General features: G+C 32.3%; 1 protein-coding gene across 1 annotated transcript; it reads right to left on the minus strand.

The window, feature by feature from the left end:
- Nucleotides 1–974: 974 nt before the first annotated feature.
- Nucleotides 975–18,858, minus strand: LOC139502555 (uncharacterized). Its single transcript, XM_071292054.1, has 8 exons — nucleotides 18,805–18,858; nucleotides 13,838–13,995; nucleotides 11,039–11,160; nucleotides 9,800–10,018; nucleotides 7,634–8,305; nucleotides 6,324–6,447; nucleotides 5,322–5,506; nucleotides 975–1,632 (listed from the first exon to the last, which is right to left on the minus strand). Exons 2-7 carry the CDS (start codon nucleotides 13,916–13,918, stop codon nucleotides 5,333–5,335), a joined length of 1,392 nt encoding a protein of 463 aa, XP_071148155.1. The 5' UTR covers nucleotides 13,919–13,995; nucleotides 18,805–18,858; the 3' UTR covers nucleotides 975–1,632; nucleotides 5,322–5,332.
- Nucleotides 18,859–21,277: the final 2,419 nt, after the last annotated feature.

Genomic DNA, 21,277 nt, shown 5'->3' on the forward strand with positions numbered 1-21,277 from the left:
GCTAATCATATGGCAAGTACAAACTCAATGATAAGTTCACATTCGAGGAGAAAAGTGATTATGGATAAGACAATAGGAACATTTCTTTTGATTGTGTTAAGCCGTTTCAATTGATATTTTATAGTGTGTATTTTCTATGTTGTGATGTAGCACTAATGTTTCAGATAAGGGTGAAGGTTGGTACCTATTAAAACGTTTGCACCTGTCCTATGTCAGAATTCTGATGTTCAGTAGTTGTTGTTTGTTGGTGTGGTTCATAAGTGTTTCTCGTTTCTCTTTTCTTATAAGATTATAGCGTTGTTTTTCCCCTTTGAATGGTTTTACACTTGTCATTTTTGGGGCACTTTATAGCTTGCTGTTCGGTGTGAGCCAAGGCTCCGTGTTGAAGACCGTACTTTACCCTTTGATGGTTTACTTTTATAAATTGTGACTTAGATGGAGAGTTGTTTCTTTGGCACTCATACCACATCTTCTTACATCTATATATCCTTAGTCAACTGTGAAACAGATATTCAATAACCAACTGGTCGGTTAAATTCTCAAAGGGATGATTTCTACTTCACCTCTTGATACCGGTATGTGGTTTAATAGCTTCCTTGGAAGAAGCAGATGTAGATCAAGGAAAACTGTACCAACTCCGGGATATAATCTATATTCAGGTGCTGCTGGAATGGTTCTACATAGAAATACTTAATTAAACAGATTTTATAAAAATTTGACAAGCAGGTTTACCAAAGGTAAAGCGGTGTGGTGTGATTGCCAATGGGACAACTATCTCTTAGTTCAAATGCTGGAATGGTTCTACATAGAAATGAACAATTAAACAGACTTTATGGAAATCTTGAAAGCAACTTAACTTGAACGTAAAGAGGTGTAGTTTGATTGCCAATGGGACAACTATCCCTTAGTTCAAATGATAAGGATGTAAGCCATTACAGGAATAAGAATAGAATAAACCTAATGTTGGGTAGACTTGAAATAAAATAATTTGACTTTTAATAAATATTTCTGAAAATCATGTCCTATGAATTTGGTATAAATTTGATAAGTTAATATAACAGAGATATATCGTATCTCAATTTTAGGAAATCAGCTTTCTAATCTTTCACAGACAGCAACCAAACATTTTGAATGATGGTGATATCCCAATAAGCAGACTATAATTGTAGTTCTTTCTCATTCAAACTTTAGTGGTCGAGTTGGGGGCGGTGTAGAGGTCCCAGTCGGTGAAAAGGGCGTCGTATGCCTCTCTCTGATCATTTTCTTTGCATTTTTGCATCCTGATGACAATTGTCTTATATATTCTGTTTTTTCTGCAATTATGCTCCTCTTTTAAATACCCTGATTCCGCCTCTGAACTGGATCTGTTCTATTCAAAACAGTCAATCTTAAAAATATCAATTTGTCTTGTAGATAACTTGAATATGTCTGCCCTCGAAAATCCTGCTTTGGAATGACTTTGACATCCAAATACATAAAGACTATAAGACTACTAAGAATATAGTGCTTATATCTTTTTCTGTTCAAACTGTGGTCATCTTCACTCATTTGTACTTAGTGCATTCAATGTTTTTATCATCTTGATAGTACTTATCACAATGAAGAAAATAAACATCAGGAGGAAGTTTGGCCCTGTAAATAAATTTAAAAAAAATCAAATTTGAAATGTAAATTTAAAACCATGTTTTTCACTTCAAGATATAATATTAAAAAATAGTCTGAAAAGCTTCAAATTTCTCCCACAGTTCCATATATTTTATAAGGTAAGGGCAATTACTGAAAAAACAGATAATGCCCCACTTGAAAATAATTTCATACAGGGACATAACGAGGGAACTGTAATAAAGCATTGTGCATAAGTTTCATACCGTTTGGTTGAGGAAAAACTAAAGTTATAGAACGGGAACCTGTGAGTGAATTTCGGGATACCTATGGACGGATAAGGGTAAACCTTAATGCTCCCTCCCCAACGGCTGGGCATTAAAATATTTTGGTTCTTTTAAACTTTTTGGTAAAAAGTTCAAGCAATGTAGTAATGACATTACTAACAAGGTAATTTTCCATACAATTTCCAGGGGACATAACTCCAGACCTATTAAGGTTTAGCCTATTGTGTGCAAAAAAAATAATTCTGTTTCAATGAATTATATTAACATTGTCAATTTAAAAGAGTAAGTAAAATAACAGAAGTATATCGTTGAATTATTTTATAATGCTAGCTAAGTAGAATTCTTAACCAGGTGCTCCGCAGGGCGCAGCTTTATACGACCGCAGAGGTCGAACCCTGAACAGTTGGGGCAAGTATGGACAAAACATTCAAGCGTGATACAGCTCTGAATTTGGATTGTGATCAAATTTTTGACATTACATGGGTTTTTTTACACAAAACAAATGTCAAGATTTTACAAATCAATTAAAGATTTCTTCTTATTTAAATCTAAAATTAAATAGTTGACACAGCATTTGTTTCTGACACAGAATGAATGTGGTCTAATGAACTTAAAAGTTTTTTTTTGCCTTTGAGCAATTGACTATGCTGTTGAATAATAATCCTCTCAAAAAAATGTTTGAAGAAATTTTCTTTTTATTTATGAAATCTGAAATGAGAAAAATTTAACCCCCCCCCCCTTTTTTCACATCCCCGTTTCCCTTTTTCCAAAACTGATATCAATTCAAATTTCTAATGGAGTTTGCAACAATAACTACTCTTTTAAATACATCATAAAATATTAAAATGTAAAATAAAGTGCTTGTTATCACTGAATGGTAAAGATTGGTTGGTAGTAAAAGTGAATATACATTGTTTATTGTATAAAACAATAAAAAAACCTTCATCAGCAACATTTTATATTGGCAAATTTCCAATGAAGTTATTTACATAAAGTTATTGGCAAATAAAAATAGAAAATGACATCATAGTCATGTCTGGCAAATTTCCAACATACATTATCTAAAACATTTTAGATAAGATAAGGAAAAAAAGCTTCATCAGCAACATTTTATATTGGCAAATTTCCAATGAAGTTATTTACATAAAGTTATTGGCAAATAAAAATAGAAAATGACATCATAGTCATGTCTGGCAAATTTCCAACATATATTATCAACTACTATTCTATACAAAGAAAGATAACTCCAATTGAAAATTAATTGCTATTGCACAATATTGTGCAATTAGATATTTCTTGCTATTGTGCAATACTGTGCAATTGAAAATGTCTTGCTATTGCACAATACTTGACATGGAATCCTGATTTGGACCAACTTGAAAACTGGGCCCATAATCAAAAATCAAAGTACATATTTAGATAAAGCATATCAAATAAGTCCAAGAATTTAATTTTTGTTAAAATCAAACTTAGTTTAATTTGGACCCTTTGGACCTTAATGTAGACCAATTTGAAAACTGGACCAAAAATTAAGAATCTACATACACAGTTAGATTTGGCATATCAAAGAACCCATTTATTCAATTTTTGAAGAGATCAAACAAAGTTTAATTTTGGACCCCCATTTGGACCAACTTGAAAACTAGGCCAATAATTAAAAATCTAAGTACATTTTTAAATTCAGCATATCAAAGAACCCCAAGGATTCAATTTTTGTTAAAATCAAATTAAGTTTAATTTTGGACCCTTTGGACCTTAATGTAGACCAATTTGAAAACGGGACCAAAAATTAAGAATCTACATACATAGTTAGATTCGGCATACCAAAGAACCCCAATTATTCAATTTTTGATGAAATCACACAAAGTTCAATTTTGGACCCTTTGGGCCCCTTATTCCCAAACTGTTAGGACCAAAACTCCTAAAATCAAACCCAACCTTCCTTTTATGGTCATAAACCTTGTGTTTAAATTTCATAGATTTCTATTTACTTATACTAAAGTTATGGTGCAAAAACCAAAATAATGCTTATTTGGGCCCTTTTTTGGCCCTTAATTCCTAAACTGTTGGAACCAAAACCCCCAAAATCAATCCCAACCTTCCTTTTGTGGTCATAAACCTTGTGTCAAAATTTCATAGATTTCTATTCACTTAAACTAAAGTTATAGTGCGAAAACCAAGAAAATGCTTATTTGGGCCCTTTTTGGCCCCTAATTCCTAAAATGTTGGGACCAAAACTCCCAAAATCAATACCAACCTTCCTTTTGTGGTCATAAACCTTGTGTTAAAATTTCATAGATTTCCATTCACTTTTACTAAAGTTAGAGTGCGAAAACTAAAAGTATTCGGACGCCGGACGACGACGACGACGACGACGACGACGCCGACGCCAACGTGATAGCAATATACGACGAAAATTTTTTCAAATTTTGCGGTCGTATAAAAATGAGATATGACAGTGAAAATTTCTATTCAGAATTTTTGGAAGTAAATGCTTCACCACTATACCATTTCTCTCTATATAATCAAGAAAATGAGGGAACTCACTTTTTCTACATAAGGAAACAGTGGCAGACCAAGAACTTTTAATAAGGGGGAGCCCACTGACAGACATAAGGGGGGTCTGCTGCAGGAACGCTTCAGTGATTCCCTATATAATCAACCAAATTTTTCTCACAAAAGGAGGGCACCCTCCCCTGGATCTGCCTATGGGAAATGCCTGTATGAAGTCAGGAATATGAAAAGTTATTTTGGCATTTGATTAGACGACTTTCCATTCTGAATTTTTCTTCAAGTTTGATATTTTTGACATCTTGCATTTTCCACATGTACATGTTTATGAAAATTTCTTAGAAAAACTATTGATTTTGCAGGAGATAGGTGTGTATGCTTCATCTTGTAAATGTTCCCAGTATTAAAACACATGTGCGGCCAAATTGAACTCTGGGGAAGACCCAAAGTCCAGGGATAGTAGTGCAGAACTTTTGTATAAGTTATAAAATCCAAATATATTTTTTTTTAGGAAACTTCATAATAAAAGTGGCCAGTTTTAGCCATAAAAGAAGATCCTATATGGCAAATTGCTTTGTCAATATTTACAGAAGTATAACCTATATTTTACAGAGTTAAGAGAAAAGCTTACATAGTACTAAGCAACTTTGAAACTACATGGTTATAAATTTTACTACTGAAATATATTTCAATAATTTAATTTTGGATGAAACACATCTTCTGATTGGATGACGACGTTTTGTTTATCATATCATAGACACAATTTTAGTCATGTGACCATGACATCATCAAAGTTTTTTCATGATGGAATTTAAAATTAAATTATTAGAAATAACTGTTATTTTTGTCAGTCTATTTGAAATAACATAAAAAATGTGGTGCACACTGAATAACGCGCGTACTTTTTACCCCTCAACATACCTTCTCCTTTTTCAATTGAGATAAAGTTGTCCGGTTTTAGACATGTATATTCGACACACTGGACATTGTCTATTGCGACACATTACTTCTGTGGCACACACCATACAAAATGTGTGACCGCATGGGTCAATATAAGTATTACGTTCTCTTTCCATACATATACTACACGTTGGAAGCTCAGGTTTCTAAAATTAAAAAAAGCCGCATATTGAATGAAGAAAATGTTTTTAACAAAATTTAATTTGTTCTTGGACAGTTTTGCATATTCTGTTTTGGTTGATTAATCATGTTAATTGATTTTTGGTGTTTAACATTTCAGTAATATTGGCTATAACTTGGCGTTAAGTCATTTATCAATATAAGTAGAAGATTCCAGAGTGTCCTTCAAGAATTTTAACACAGACCTCAGACAAGAAAACTGACTATCAAATTTAAGTCAATAAATATTGGAGTCAAGCACACCTGACACATGGTTGGTTTGAACTCACTACTACACAGTGGATAAACAAATTAGATAACTACGCTTACAAGTTTTTTCTCTGCAATATGAACCTGTGTATTTTTTTGATTTACTGCAGTATGAACCTATGTATTTAGAATTATGGATCCTAATTTCAATATATTCATTAGTTGATGTTCAAGATGTTTCTTTTTCTCCAAAAAAATTCACATCAATGAGAAATTGTGTCATTTAGTTGGAAAACAAAAGACATATTATCACTTGTTCTCATCTAGTTGAATTTATGTAGCGTATATCAGCAAGTGTGAATACCGTCCACTTAACTTTCTTTGTTCAAAATTATTTTGTTTCATTTCTTTTGTTTGATTTTCATAAAGTATATATGTTAATATCATTCAGGTCTACAAACATTAAAAAAATCTACAGAAAAACAAAAAAGTAATGACTCATCCGGTCAACCGTCCTGTCACTATCTGGGCAATTGTCCTGTCATAAGTGCTTCCCTCATTTAGTTGACAAATTTACTAGTACAATATACCAACCTTCTTCAATTCTACAACTCTCTTATTTAGATTTTTGTTCTCTAACTTCAACGAATTATTCTCAATATTCGTCTTTTCTAATTCTACTAAGCATGTTTGAAGAATTCTTTGTGAGTCTTTATATCTGCAATTACAACAATATCATCAATAAATTTTAATCTAATTAAGTGCTTGTAAGTACTGAAGGGTAAAAATGGCTTTAATTTATCAGTGGGAAGTAAACTTAAATATTCCATAATCTTAGGTCCGAGAACACAATTATTTCGTAGTGCATTTCTTTTAGAACATAAATGAAAATAAAAAAAATCCCACCTGCGCTTTCTCAAAGAAACTTTTACAGTGTGTTGTACTACTTTTGGGACAAATTATATCAAAATTATAGAAAACTTCATCGTCTCTAACTCAAAATATGGACAATTTTATGTTTAGGGTACTTGAAATCTTTTGACAGCTTCCGAAGTGCTAATTTTCAACCTTTTTTAGCTGGACCAAATCACTACTTTCCTTTAAAATTCTGGACCCAAATTTTTTTACAGTGTAATTTCACCCCCCTACTTGCAATTTGAGGCATTAAACATGGAGAAATAAATTTGGAAGGGGTATAAAAATTAATGGCAAGTAACCCACTGTCAACACTAGGGACTATATTTGTGAACAACGAAAATCAAGGGACGACAATTGTGGTCTCGGACCAGCTTTGGTTCAGATTCAACTAAAATCCTGGGCAATGGGAGATAACTCTAATTTTTAAAGATGACTTTAACAATGACATCATTTATAGTTTGAATGGAAAGTTTTCTCATTGGCACTCATCCCACATCTTCTTATATATATAGGATTATGTCAGTTCTCCTTGTGGTTTTCTGAAATTTTTAGGCAATCTCAATGAGGTTTCCTCTGCAAAAAAAAAACCTGACCCCCACGTGCACTTTATTGCCAATATTACTGAAAGTGGCATTTAACACCAACAATTTTAAGTTTAAAGAATCAAACATATGATACTAAAGAAGCTTGCTGTCATTTTGATTGTTATCATGGAAAACTATTGATTGCACAAGACAAAAATGCAACTTCAGCTTGTCTGATTATAATCTTTGTTATACTATAAGGTATGATGAAAATCTGGATTCAGATTTTTTTGTCATCTACTTGAGCACAATTTTTTCTTCTTTATCAAATTGGAGGGGGAAAACACAACTCCACCACCACCCTTTGGGGTTAAATGGTCATTCCCTAAATCCACAAAACTTGGTACCCACTGAATTTAAGCATCCACAGTTATTTCATCATCTTAATTACCGGTAACTTACTTATTTGCAATTTCTCTTAGTTTCTGAAGCAACTCTTTGTAATTGTTTTTTTCCATGTCCAATGTGTAAATTCTTTTCTTGCATGACTTTTCATACTCTTCATATGTTTCACGGTTTTTCTGCATATCTATCCCGATTTTTTGTAATTGAGTTTCCATTGAGTCAAATCTTTTCCTGGATGACTTTTTATACTCTTCATATTCTTCATGTTCTTTCTGAAATTCTATCCCAGCTGTTGTTAATTGAGTTTCCAAAGTGTAAATTTTTCTCTTGGATGACGTACCATACTCATCATATTTTTCACATTGTTTCTGAAATTCTATCTTTGCTGTTTGTAACTTAGTTACCATAGTGTCATATCTTTTCTGCGAGGACATTTTATTCTCTTCATATTCTTCACGTTCTTTCTGAAAATTTATCCAAGCTATTTGTAACTGAGTTTTCATTGCGTCTAATCTTTTCTTTGATGACTTTTTATACTGCTCAAATGCTTCATGTTTTTGCTGAATATCTATCCTAGCTGATTGTAACTGAGTTTCTAATGCATACCCCTCCGTCATAGCTGTCCTTAAATGTTCTGTTAGACTAATACATCTATCCTTATACATTTGACTTTCCAACTCGTGTTGACTGACCAGAGCTGTTTTGATATTTTCCATCTCTAAATTACTCCTGATGAATATAAATTGTATTGTATGTTAAGTTTTCCTTTTGCAATACATGACATTTTAAAATATAAGGACATTACTCGCTTCTTGGGAAAATTAATTATTATATTAGGCTGCAATGAAATTACATTAATTCTCAGAAAATAAATTTTTATAATTTTAGATGTGAAATAAATTTCAATAATTTCAGATGTGAAATAAATTTCGATAATTTCAGATATGAAATAAATTTCGATAATTTCACTCCTTTGAAGTTGTACATCTATTCAATGGGTGTTGTCAAGACATTTATCATTACATCAAAGTGAAATTAAAATTGGCAGCATGGAATAAGAAGAATTAATAATTATAAATAACGAAAAGAATGACCATATCAATTAATGTGGTCACTTGTTATATAATTTTTTCTAAATCAAAATTTTGGATTAGTTATTCTCTAACTACTGATCATGAATAAATTATGTTGTCATTTAGGTAAAGGTAACTTCAAACAATCAATATTAAACTTCAATATCATCATGATTATATTGTACTGTTCAGTCTTACATGGAATAGCAGGTTCCTGTGTATTATGTAGATGTACTAGTATATCATATCAAAGTATTTCTACACATACTCAAGATATTTAGAGTATTTCAAATGAATGATAGAGGAGACCAAAGATTTGTATTCGGAGTAATTGTAAGATAACATTAGAGTTATCCCATTTTTTTCTGAATACATTTGGGTCATTTTTGAGGCCCCTTACAGCTTGCTGTTCAGTGTGAGCCAAGGCTCTTTGTTGAAGGCCTTTCTTTGACCTATAATGGTTTGCTTTAACAAATTGTGACTTTGATGGAGAGTTGTTGCATTGACACTCATACCACATCTTACATCTATATAAAGTACTAACATGAGCAACAAGACGGGTGCAACATGTGAACAGGATCTGAATATCATACCCTAGCACATGAGGTCAACTCTAGCTCTTGGTCGGGTTTGTTTGCCCCATCTTTAGTTTTTTATGTTGAGTTTTGTCACTTTTGAGTACTTTTTTTGTCTGTTGATATTTTTCGTTTGTAGCCATGGCGTAGTCAGTTTATTTTCGACCTAAAGAGTTTGAATATCCATTTGGTATCTTTTAATTGCCTCTCTTTTTGAGATATATTGAATATGATCACTATCAAAGAACCTCTCAGTTGTGAGTATATTCAGGTGATAACAAACCCCTTGACTAAAATTACTCAGACTGACGTTTAATTTTCATAAAATTTTGACAAAATATTTACTTTTTGACCATTTGAAAAAAATATCAAAATTTCAAAATACTTGAACCACATACTTTGTTGGAAAAATTTCATTGAATATATAGCAGTTTGACAAACACTTATTTTTATCATTGAGAAGCTTAATATTTCCTTAACAATAGAATGTGATTAAAATATCCAGCTGATTTTAACAGAGTTATCTCCCTGTTGTATTATGGACACCTTTAATGGACTTGATTGTGTGTCCTTACCTTGTGATAAATTTTTCCATTTCTCTTTCAACTTTTTCACACTTTTGTTTACTTTTGTGATTTTCCTCACGCAATTTTTTTTTAGATTCAAGTTGTTTTAGTTCATGCTGTGCCAACATCTCGTCTTGTTCTGCAAGTTTTGATTTCAAACACTCATTTTCTCTATGAACCCTGTCAATCACATTGTTTAATTGTTGTGTTGCATTATATCCATGATATCTGTAAAATTTAGAATTAAATAGTACATCAACATATTACTACATTTATATTAGTATACTATAATTTACAACCCGGAAAAGGGAAATTCACAATTCAAATAGTCATCGTGCTAGTTGTGAAATTCTGTACTGAACCCAAATTTGTTTTTTTTGTATAAAGAGTTTTACACTTGTCATTTTTGAGGCCCTATATAACTTGCTGTTAGGTGTGAGCCAAGGTTCTGTGTTGAAGGCCGTACTTTGACCTACAAGTTTCGAATCTTACAAATTGTGTGACTTGCATCGAGAGTTGTCTCATTGGCACTCATACCACATCACATCGTTTTTGGTTGGTCATAGCTACTTACATGTACTGCAAAATTTATACAAGTATACATTTTCATCATAGAATATCAAAAATGCTGCCCTCAAGTTTTCAAAAGTCCTTATTTCTAAGTTAAACTGTGATTATTATATCAAATCTCTACATGTATAACACTATAATAGAAAGGGTGAATATTCAGAATTGTCAACCATTAAAGGTTATTTCTCTGAGGGCGAATTTCTTACGGTTAACAACCTTGGATATGCAACTCTCTTTTGCACCACATTTGTTTAATTACTAGTATACTAAAATGCCCTTTGAACATAAATAAATACATGTAAAAGAAGCTCTTGTATATGTCTTTTTGAAGAGGGGAAGGGAAGTTGGGGTGGGGGGGGGTAATACCTTTTTATGTTAACCCGTTTGGACTTTTTCAAGGTGTTGTTAATTATTATCTGAGATAAATATAAACTGTTAAATGTTTTCAACACTGTGTTAACTGTAATTAGCATTTTTGCATTTGTTGTTATTAAACTGTTTTTGCCAAAATCAAGGTGTTGTTAATATGTTATTAATGGACACTCTATTGACCCCCTCATTGAAGAAAGATATTGTCAAAACACTTAGAATTCACATGTACATCAGAGAATTGTTAGCTGATCATATAGCTATTAGGTGATTGACAAATAATTGATCATGCAAAATAATTAATATTACCTTTCCCAACTTGATATGATCCAGCAGGTGCATGCTATAATAATTCCTATAGGAACCTTGACAGAGCTGCCAAACAGAGACTCTCCAACATGTGTTAAGATGAAACAGGTGCTAACCCCACACTGAAAATAAAAACGATAGATAACTGATGAGATGGAGAAGTCTTTTTTTGTAAGTTTAACTACTCCATACTTGGAAGTTTATTAAATATACTAAACAGATAAGCATCAATCTTTTCTATGTAAATGAAAGGGATAGTAAATTTGAATTCAGCTTAGTACGGTAATGTTATTCAAAAAGCTAACAATTTCAGGAATTGTCTTCATTTTTTCTTTTTGTCTTAATGAACTACCGTATAAATCGTTAAATAAGCCGCAGGTTTTTTTCTCTGTCTTTGTCCCTGCGTGTTATACTCGGGTGCGTGTTATGTAAGTATTATTTTCTGTTTTCAGGACGACGGTGAAAGAAAAAAATATCTGGATTTGTTTTCTGGAGACAGTCAGATTGTCAAGTGCTTGCAGTGACTTGATAAATTATTAATGTTGCATATTTTGTTATGAATAAATAAATATATTAACTAAATCGTTTGTTTTTATTTCATTCAATCATTGTTGGTTTACAGGAAGTCGATAACCATGTGTTTAGTGTTCATTTCGTAAACAAAGAAAGATAACTGTGTCCATACATGATATTAATTGTGTATTTATCATAAATATGTAGTTGTTAGTTGATTGAATGTGTTTTAATATAAAATTTTCTAATGAAATAATAAAGAAAGTGATTGTGTGTCTTGCCAATATTACAAGTTTCTTTAAATGACGATGGTGATGCATGTGCTTAAATCGACACTTTAAAGTGCTTCATAAACAAAGAGAGATAATCGTGTTTGAGAAGAGGTACCAAACAGGATAAAATACTGAAGAGTAACTGTTTGTCGTTTTATTGTGTTTCAAAACGAAATATCTTTACGAAATATTATTGGATGTTTAACTAAAAAAAAAAGAATACTAATTTTTATAATTTAATCTGTTAAAACATTTATTTATTGCCGTCTTCTTTTAATCCCCCTTGTCATTGCTCATAACACTTTCATTTAAAAATAGACAATGACTTGCAAAAAGTAAATTGTTTTGTTTGTTGTATTCATCCAAATTAAAATTGAAAAATGTTTGTTACGTTCAGAACTTCAACTTTTATTTTATAGACAACAATAAAATTCTTTAGATTGATTTAATTAAAAAAAAATCTTGACTTTTGGGTGAACAGTTTTCACACGTGGGTACAGGTAAGTAGGTCATAATCAAGGTAAACAATGGCAGTTTTATGGCTTGGGTGACCTTTCATGCATACATTTTTAAGATTAATTTAAATCCTTAATGCCAATTCAAACAATAAACAAGCAATCAATACCATACTAATTTTAATCAAAACAACAAGGTTCAATGGACACCCAAGCTGTCAACACATGGCCATTGTTGACAAAAAACATCAAACGAAACTGGCATAATTAAAACAATGAGTAAAGTTTATTATTTTATTACGATTTTTTATTTTAATATGACACAAATAAATATATTCAAAAATACTCTCAACTTTCTCACCAATCTGAAAATAGAAATGAAACAAATTACGGTGTGAGTTACAAAAGGAGAAAATATTCATGACACTATCAGGTCAGTAGAATAAATATACGTTTTCTTCAGTGTGCGCTTAATATTCAGGTGCGTTTTATGTAAGGACAAAAACAATCTTCCCCCCAAAAAACGGCCGTGCGGCTTATAAAACGATGCGCTTTAAATTCGAAAATATACGGTAATCTAAATGTTATACTTTTACTGTAAGTTTTTTAATCATTGCCAGTTGGTTTGTTTGACTTTTTTGACAAAAAATATTTGATATTTTGATATCTGCACATAATTAAAGCCCATGTGACCATTGTTTTGTCAAATGGGTGTCGTCATGTGGGACATTTATGTAAGATATTGCTAACACCATAAGGATTTGTATTCATTTTGTGAATGGGGTTTGATAGTAGAACTTACAACACTTTATCAAACATTTGTCAAAACACAACTTAAAGTAAAGAAGCATATGAATTTATAATTTTGGGTGAAATAGATGTAATTAAGACCCAATTGATTTCGATGAGAGAGGACATATTTTTGTTCAAAAGTTATAGTATAATTAATTGTGATAATTTAATAAATTAATAAATTATTTAAAAGCACTGAAAGATAATTATAATAGAAAACCACAGGATATGATGTAACCATATATGACCAAAAAAAAAACGGTATTATACACAGTACTAAACATCAAATAAGCAAAGGAACAGCACATTTGTTGCTATTATAAATGAACTAAATTAAAAAATATATATGATACAAGACTAACAAAGGCCAGAGGCTCCTGACCTGGGACAGGAGCAATAAACTGCTACACTAAGCACAGCTTAATACCACCGCAGGGGTTTAACCCTAAACCATAACCTTCTACTTGAGGTATTGAACCTTTTCATACAATTTCAGAGCGACCAAAATTCCCTTACACAATTATTGTCCTAAAACTAGAAAAAAATGCTTGTAGTGGGCCACTATTTCTCAACAGTTGAGACCGTCACCCCCAAAAACAATTCCCAACCTTCCTTTTGATGTATTGAACCTTATCGCGGTCTTATAAAATTGCAGCGGGCGTCAAGCATGTTTTGTGAGATCTCAACTCCCCCATTGCATGCTATACCACTTAAGCCAATGTAGAATAAATATACACACAGTAGAACATACAAAATAGTATACTTACTACAAGTATCAAACCATCTTTCCTTGAAAACTTTGAATACATGATATCATACTGTTTATCGGTTGAACATGTTGAAGGCATTCCTCTCTTAACATTTGATCATATGCATTGCAAGTTTCTTTCGTTTTCCAGGCCAGTAATAAAAAAAAATCCTATCTCTAGTAGATTCTCTACAAAAACAAAATGCTTATTTTGATACAAACATAACGATATGGTTGAGAGATTTATAGAACTTATAATTCATTGTAATTAGCATAATTATATATAAATTGCTTTGAACAATTGTCTTTATCCAATCAATACAAAATTTACAGACTTAGAATGTAGGTACAATAAAATATATCAAAATAGACTAGTATAAGAAATTACTACTATATATATTAACTGTCATACAAAGTGGTTTGCTGGAAATAAACGCTGGTTGACTTACTGTAAACCAGGAAATTTTCGCGCCGTCTTTATTTCGCGATTTACTTACACAATCCAAATTCACGCGGTTTTGAATTCGAGATTTCCCAGTGGCCTATATAAATATTTTCATAAATGATTTGGAAACTGAACAGCTTTACATATATCTTAAATCAAGTGATAAAATCAATTAGAAATCTTTTGTTTTTGGTTCATTAATGTTTAAGTAGATTAAAAGTTTGTCATGTTTCAATGCTTGTAAAAACACATACACAATAATAGAAAAGTAGACCTAATTAGGAATGAATTAAAATAAAATGCTGTCAGGGTCGATCTTTTGATCTTATTAATCTTTGTAGTAGATCAACGAGGTGATACTGATTGACAGGTGTCATTAACATAATTGTAATGAGTGTTGTTTACATAACAATATCCATAATGTTCGCTTCCGTGTTTTTGAGATAACTGCTTTGAGTTAAAGACATGACTTCTAACAAAGCTTTTCATTAAGAGATATTCAGTTATGATTTCAGTTATATATGTGTCGTTTATAAAATCAATATTATACAGTAGTCCTATAGATATTCTATTCATTTAGTAATACGTAGATATAAGAAGATGTGGTATGAGTGCTAATGAGGCAACTCTCCATCCAAGTCACAATTTGTAAAAGTAAATGTAATGAAAAAGAGTTTTTCCTTGATATTTTCGCGTTTGAATTCTTACCGCGAAACTACCGCGAAAATTTCCCTGTTTACAGTATCAAATCCTATTAAATAAAATGGATTTTATAAAAGCTATTTAAAAGCTTAATGAATATTGAATTTTAAATAAATCTGTTAGAAATACATGTATCAAAACACAGTTAACAATGCTTAAACATTGTTAAGGAACAACATGAAGAGTATGTTTTTTAAATGCATTATTTACTTCATGTACTTAGTCAATATACCGTATGTTCAAAATATGATATAAAACAAAAATTTGAAACATCAAACAAATAGTTAAATATATATGATAATTATATCCTTTTTGCTCATGTGGAAAACTGATTTCATAATCATATGTTACTATAGTAGATAATTACTTCCAAGTCAATTATACATCCTCAATATGCCCAACAATGCCTTAAGCCAGAAGCATCACGATCAATCACCTGCCACATGCCAAAGGATGCAGCAAGGCACGATTCCTGTTGGCCCAGTTAAGGTAGAATACGGCCTTGAACTTCATTGTAAAATTTCAAAATAGCAATAGTCTGGTTCTTGAATGGATCTTTTTCAAAAGTTATACATGTACTACTAGGTTAAACTAATCTCTTCATAAAAGTACATTTGAGGCTTCAAAGTGATCACATTGGGTTCATTGTCAAAAAACAATGATGCATTCAGGGGCGGATGCAGGAATTTTCGAAAGGGGGGTAGCTAACCCAGGGCACCCAGGGCAAAGGGGGGGGGGGTGCAAAACATATGTCCCGATACAAATGCATTGATCGGCAAAAATAAAGGGGGGGTGCGCACCACCGGAACCCCCCCCCCTGGATCCGCCACTGGCATTTTTCAAATCAAGAAGCTTGGAGTAGCATATTAATCTATTGTAATAAAAATTCATAATACATGTATCTCATAAAGTTTGTAGATTTAGCTAACAAAGTCCTTATATTTGTATAAAGTAACATTATTTTATAGTGGAAAATTGTTTTAACGTACGTTATAAATAAGCTACAATTAAAAATTGCTTGCTAGTCCCTCTCAGTGATTAATATTAGATAACTCTGGTTAATTTCCTAATCAATATATCATGAAGGGGAGATAAATAATTTGACTTTCATTTATAGTCTTTTACAAAAATGATGAACGGTTCTTTATATTGGTATGTAATCATTTTAAACGTTTCAAATTTATGAAATTATATTCGTACATCAATGTTTTTGATACACCAATAACAAAAACTAAAATATATTGAATTGATACATTTTTTTCAAAATAATATCAACTACTTAAAGGGAGACAATAATCGCATAACTTTTTTTCGAATCGGCACATAATACAAACTGGAATGTCACTCTTGCATACAAATGGCACATCAATGTAATAAATTAACTCTGCATTCGTGCTCCACCTTCAATGAAGATTCTAAATTATAAATATAACCAAAAGTTGTTAATCTATAGGATAGTGAAGACTAATGAAAGCTAGAACCCACTGTAAAAAATATTTCTTTGAAATTTTTTAAAACTTAAATTCCTCAGAAAAAATGCTTGAACCACTTGAAATTCATAGCTCATAATTAACGTTTTTACACAATATTTTAATAAAGTAGTTAAAAATTATTTGCTTCTCAAAGTGTAAGACGCAATTAAAATCGTATGCTTGCATCATCTTACCCAAATACAGATTTAATTAAGTCCTGAACATTTTGACATTTGTTTGTTTATTTTTATCAATACCGGTTTGAAAACAAATCACAAGTACATGTTAGGATCCGACTAAATACCTATATCCCAATATCGTCAGGTAAATCTACTACATGTACTTGGAGAAACCCTGACCCCAATCACGGATCCAAAATGTTCTGAAGCCAAAAGTTGTCAATGATGATTAACAGTATTCATAGACCCAAAATACCTGGACCAGCTGGGGGTGTCTTCCAAATTTTTTTATAATATTAAAAACTGTTAAGAATGAAAAATTTACCATTTGTATTGAAAGTTATATCACAATCATGACAATGAAATTTGTGGTATTCTGGCTCGATTAAAAATACATAAATGGGGAATGGACACAGATGATGCCCCCGCTTGCACATAATGTTATAAAGGGACATAACTCAGAAACTGTAACTGTGAGGCTACCCAAATTTGATCTGAGTTTTATGGCAATAAACATTGTGTAAGTTTCATAACATTTGGTTAAGGCAAACTTTAGTTAGAGAACAGAAACAAATATTTCAGCAATTTTTGTGGTAATTAGCATTGTGTATAAGTTTCAATTTTCCATTTGTAAAATAAAAAGTGAGTTTGCCTTAACCATGTTAACCAACTGTTATTGGCTTAAGCTTATTATCACAAAAGAAAGATCAAGTTTGAATTTTGGTGGCGTCACTTTTTACCGATCAAGAATTATGCCCCGTTACAAATGAAAAAAAATCTCAATTTTTCGTTTCTGTTCTCTTACTTTACATGTTTAGTTTGCCTCAACCAAATGACATGAAACTTATATACATTAATGTTTATTACCACGAAAAAAAGATTGATCGAGTTTGAATTTTGGTGGCATCATTTTTACTGTTCTAGAGTTTATATGTACTAGTCTAAGTTTCAAGTTGATTGGACTTTAACTTCATCAAAAACTACCTTGACCAAAAACTTTCACCTGAAATTTGCACTATCATTTTCTATTTTCAGTGAACCATGAAATTGGGGTCAAAACTCTAATTTGGCAATAAAATTAGAAAGATCATATCATAGGGCACATGTGTACTAAGTTTCAAGTTGATTGGAGCTTCAACTTCATCAAAAACTACCTTGACCAAAAACTTTCACCTGAAATTTGCACTATCATTTTCTATTTTCAGTGAACCGTGAAATTGGGGTCAAAACTCTAATTTGGCATTAAAATTAGAAAGATCATATCATAGGGCACATATCATATGTGTACTAAGTTTCAAGTTGATTGGAGCTTCAAATTCATCAAAAACTACCTTGACCAAAAACTTTCACCTGAAATTTGCACTATCATTTTCTATTTTCAGTGAACCGTGAAATTGGGGTCAAAACTCTAATTTGGCATTAAAATTAGAAAGATCATATCATAGGGCACATGTGTACTAAGTTTCAAGTTGATTGGAGCTTCAACTTCATCAAAAACTACCTCGACCAAAAACTTTAACCTGAAGCAGGGGCCCCAGACAGACGGACGGACGGACAAACAGACGGACGCACAGACCAGAAAACATAATGCCCCTGTTCTATTGTAGGTGGAGCATAAAAAATGCTGAAATATTTGTTTCTGTTCCCTATTAACTAAGTTGTTTGCCTCAACTAAATGTTATGAAACTTATGAACAATGCTTATTACAATATTTTGATTCTAAGAAAATGCATGTGCACTGTTTCAATGTTCTCCCATTATCACCATTGACAAGGACGTATATTAGTATGTTAGTTATACGTCCTTGCCATTGAGAAGCCCTTTTTATACTAGTGAAAATAAATTTGTATTTGCATTTTTTATTTCATCATTGTAGGTAACGTGAATACTTGGACACCACTTTGAGGTCTCATAGACGGATCCAGCCAGCCCCCTTCTCTTTTTGAGGGAAAAAAATGGTTTATTATATAGGGAATCACTGAAGCTTGACTGGAGCGACTCCCCTTATGAAAAGTTCTGGATCCGCCACTGGGTCTTATAATTGGCTTCTATCTGAAATTACAACCGTACCTCAACTTCTCAGATATCCTCTTCTGCAGAAATTAATATTTTTTTCGAAATTACTCTGTTATCATGGACATATATATATTATATGTCGTTTTTAAATAAAATACTCTAACTTACTTACACCAATCGTGTTATCTGCTCAGTATGCTCTGTGTCAGTCCACCGATTCACCCACTCAAAAGCCCTCCCTTTCGAAAAATAGTGTCATTGTTTATTGTTAATCTAGCTGACAAATTTGCTTAAATGACACTTCATCATTTTCATGTGAAAAAGAATTATATTTAGACAATTTTGAGCCATAATTTACCTGTCCATGAGTTTGCAATAAACACCATCGAGGATTAATGCGCTCCATTAAACTTATTTAAGATTTCCAGAAAACCAGGAGTTATTTTTAAAACAGATGGACCTAGACTCTTTTTCATCATTTTTACTTCGTCTTTCATAGGCGGATCCAGGGGGCCTGGGGGTCCCAGCCCCCTTTTGTGGGAAAAAATTTGGTTGATTATAGAGGGAACCATTGCAGCATGACTTGGCCCCTTTTAGGTCAGTCAGCGCCCCCCCCCCCGCCCGCCCCCCTCGCCCCTTTATGAAAAGTTCTTGATCCGCATGCACTGTGACTTTGTTAGTAATTAAAAATTTTCTTAAAAAACCCAACTGGTTTTTTTTTCAAATTTTAAAATTCAACCTAAAGAACTCTATATATATATTGATAATTCTGATCAATTTACACAATTTTTTTCAACACCCGAATACTTTTTGAAATCGAATTGTGACTGTTAAAGTCGAGTTCATGAGTCCAATTAACCAAAGTCAGGGGCGGATGCAGGAATTTTCGAAAGGGGGGTGCAAAACATATGTCCCGATACAAATGCATTGATCGGCAAAAATAAAGGGGGGTGCGTACCCCCGAAACCCGCCCCCCCCCCCCCCTGGATCCGCCACTGAAAGTAACCGATGAAAATTTCCAGTTCTATGTCGGGATTTAGATTTATTTAAATTCGGGACCTCGGGATTTCGTGTTTTTAAGCTCGAGATTTCGGGATCAGGTCTCCTCCTACCCCCCCCCCCCCCCCTTAAATCGGGACTCCGGGATCGGGTGTTTTTAGCTCGGGATTTCGGGATTGACCCTTTCGGGAAACGGGAATTCTTTTTTCGAATTTCGGGATGTCGGGATCTAGATTTATTTAAATTCGGGACCTCAGGATTTCGTGTTTTTAAGCTCGGGATGTCGGGATCAAGCCCCCTCCTACCCCCCCCCCCCCCCCGCCCCCGCCTTAAATCATGATTCATTCAAACGTTACATGCTTTAGTTATTATGTGCAAATCATTGATCATGTGTTGATTGAAATAATTATTCTCATTTATTTCTGTGTCAAAACTTCAAACTCGAACACGTATCACTATAATTGTTAAAATTGTTTCATGTTTCAAATTTTATAACAAAAATCTCTGTATTAAGGAGGTAGGTTAAGGGAAATAACTCTTAAAATCATTAGTACGTTTGTGTCAACCATTTTCAAAAATATATTCTAAGCTCAGTTCAGTTCAGTTTCTTGTATATTCCTCCATTAAATGTGGAGCACTACCCAAAGGGTATAGTTTTAGCAACTATGTACACCTTAAAACATAAGGAAACAAATAATTATATACAGATGACTGAATTTGGTTATAATAATCACTAAATGATAAATATCATAATTAATTCAATGGATTGTCATCATGAAGTTTTAAAAGATATATAATAATTCATATGTGCTGGGTTGTAAGAAAATTTTAAGAGACAACTGCATATATTTACAAATAAGAATTAAAATGGTCTCAAATTAAAATTACTTATAATTATTAGTTAAGAGTGCTATAAATACATCAGGAACTATAATGAAAATTATATTTTATAAGACTTATGTAAAATGGTAGGGGTTTGGAAAAATTTGAGCTAATATATATACATAAATTTTCTTCACAGTTTATTTTACTATATGGGGATCTTGTCATTATTCTTTAAATTATAACTGATATCTTACAATTTTAAAAAGAGAAGATTTATATAAATACATGTACTTATAAGTCATAAAATAGTAAGATGATATACTATTAGTAATGAACTGTTTTATTTTAAAAAGTTTGCTTATACTGTACTTGTGATCAAGTTTTTTATCCTTTTTGTGCGCAGCAAGTGCATCTCTTAACACATATTTCTAGCCAGAGTTTCAATGCTTTCATACACAGTTGAGTAACAGTTTATGTCTTTGCTAGTACAGTCCATTATGAGCTGCAGTAAATTCCCTTGTTGTATGATCTTCTTGTATGTTGAGGTATCAATTTCATCCATTGTCAGTTCAATTTTTGAGCAGTATTTAGATCTTATTTGCTCTAATTCTTTGCAGTGTAGAATAAAATGTTCTAGATCTTCATTTCCCTGTTCACAGATTGTACACATCGGGTTAACTTTTGGATCGAACTTAGCTCTTTTGGCTTGGAATATGTACGTTTGAGTACTTATTCTTGCTTTTATTTCTCCTGCCTTTACATCTTTACTATTGTTTTTTACACTTTTCCATATATTGTGAGCTTCATTTAATGGATTGTTC

The sequence above is a fragment of the Mytilus edulis genome, chromosome 14, assembly GCF_963676685.1.
Source record: "Mytilus edulis chromosome 14, xbMytEdul2.2, whole genome shotgun sequence".
NCBI lineage: Eukaryota > Metazoa > Mollusca > Bivalvia > Mytilida > Mytilidae > Mytilus > Mytilus edulis.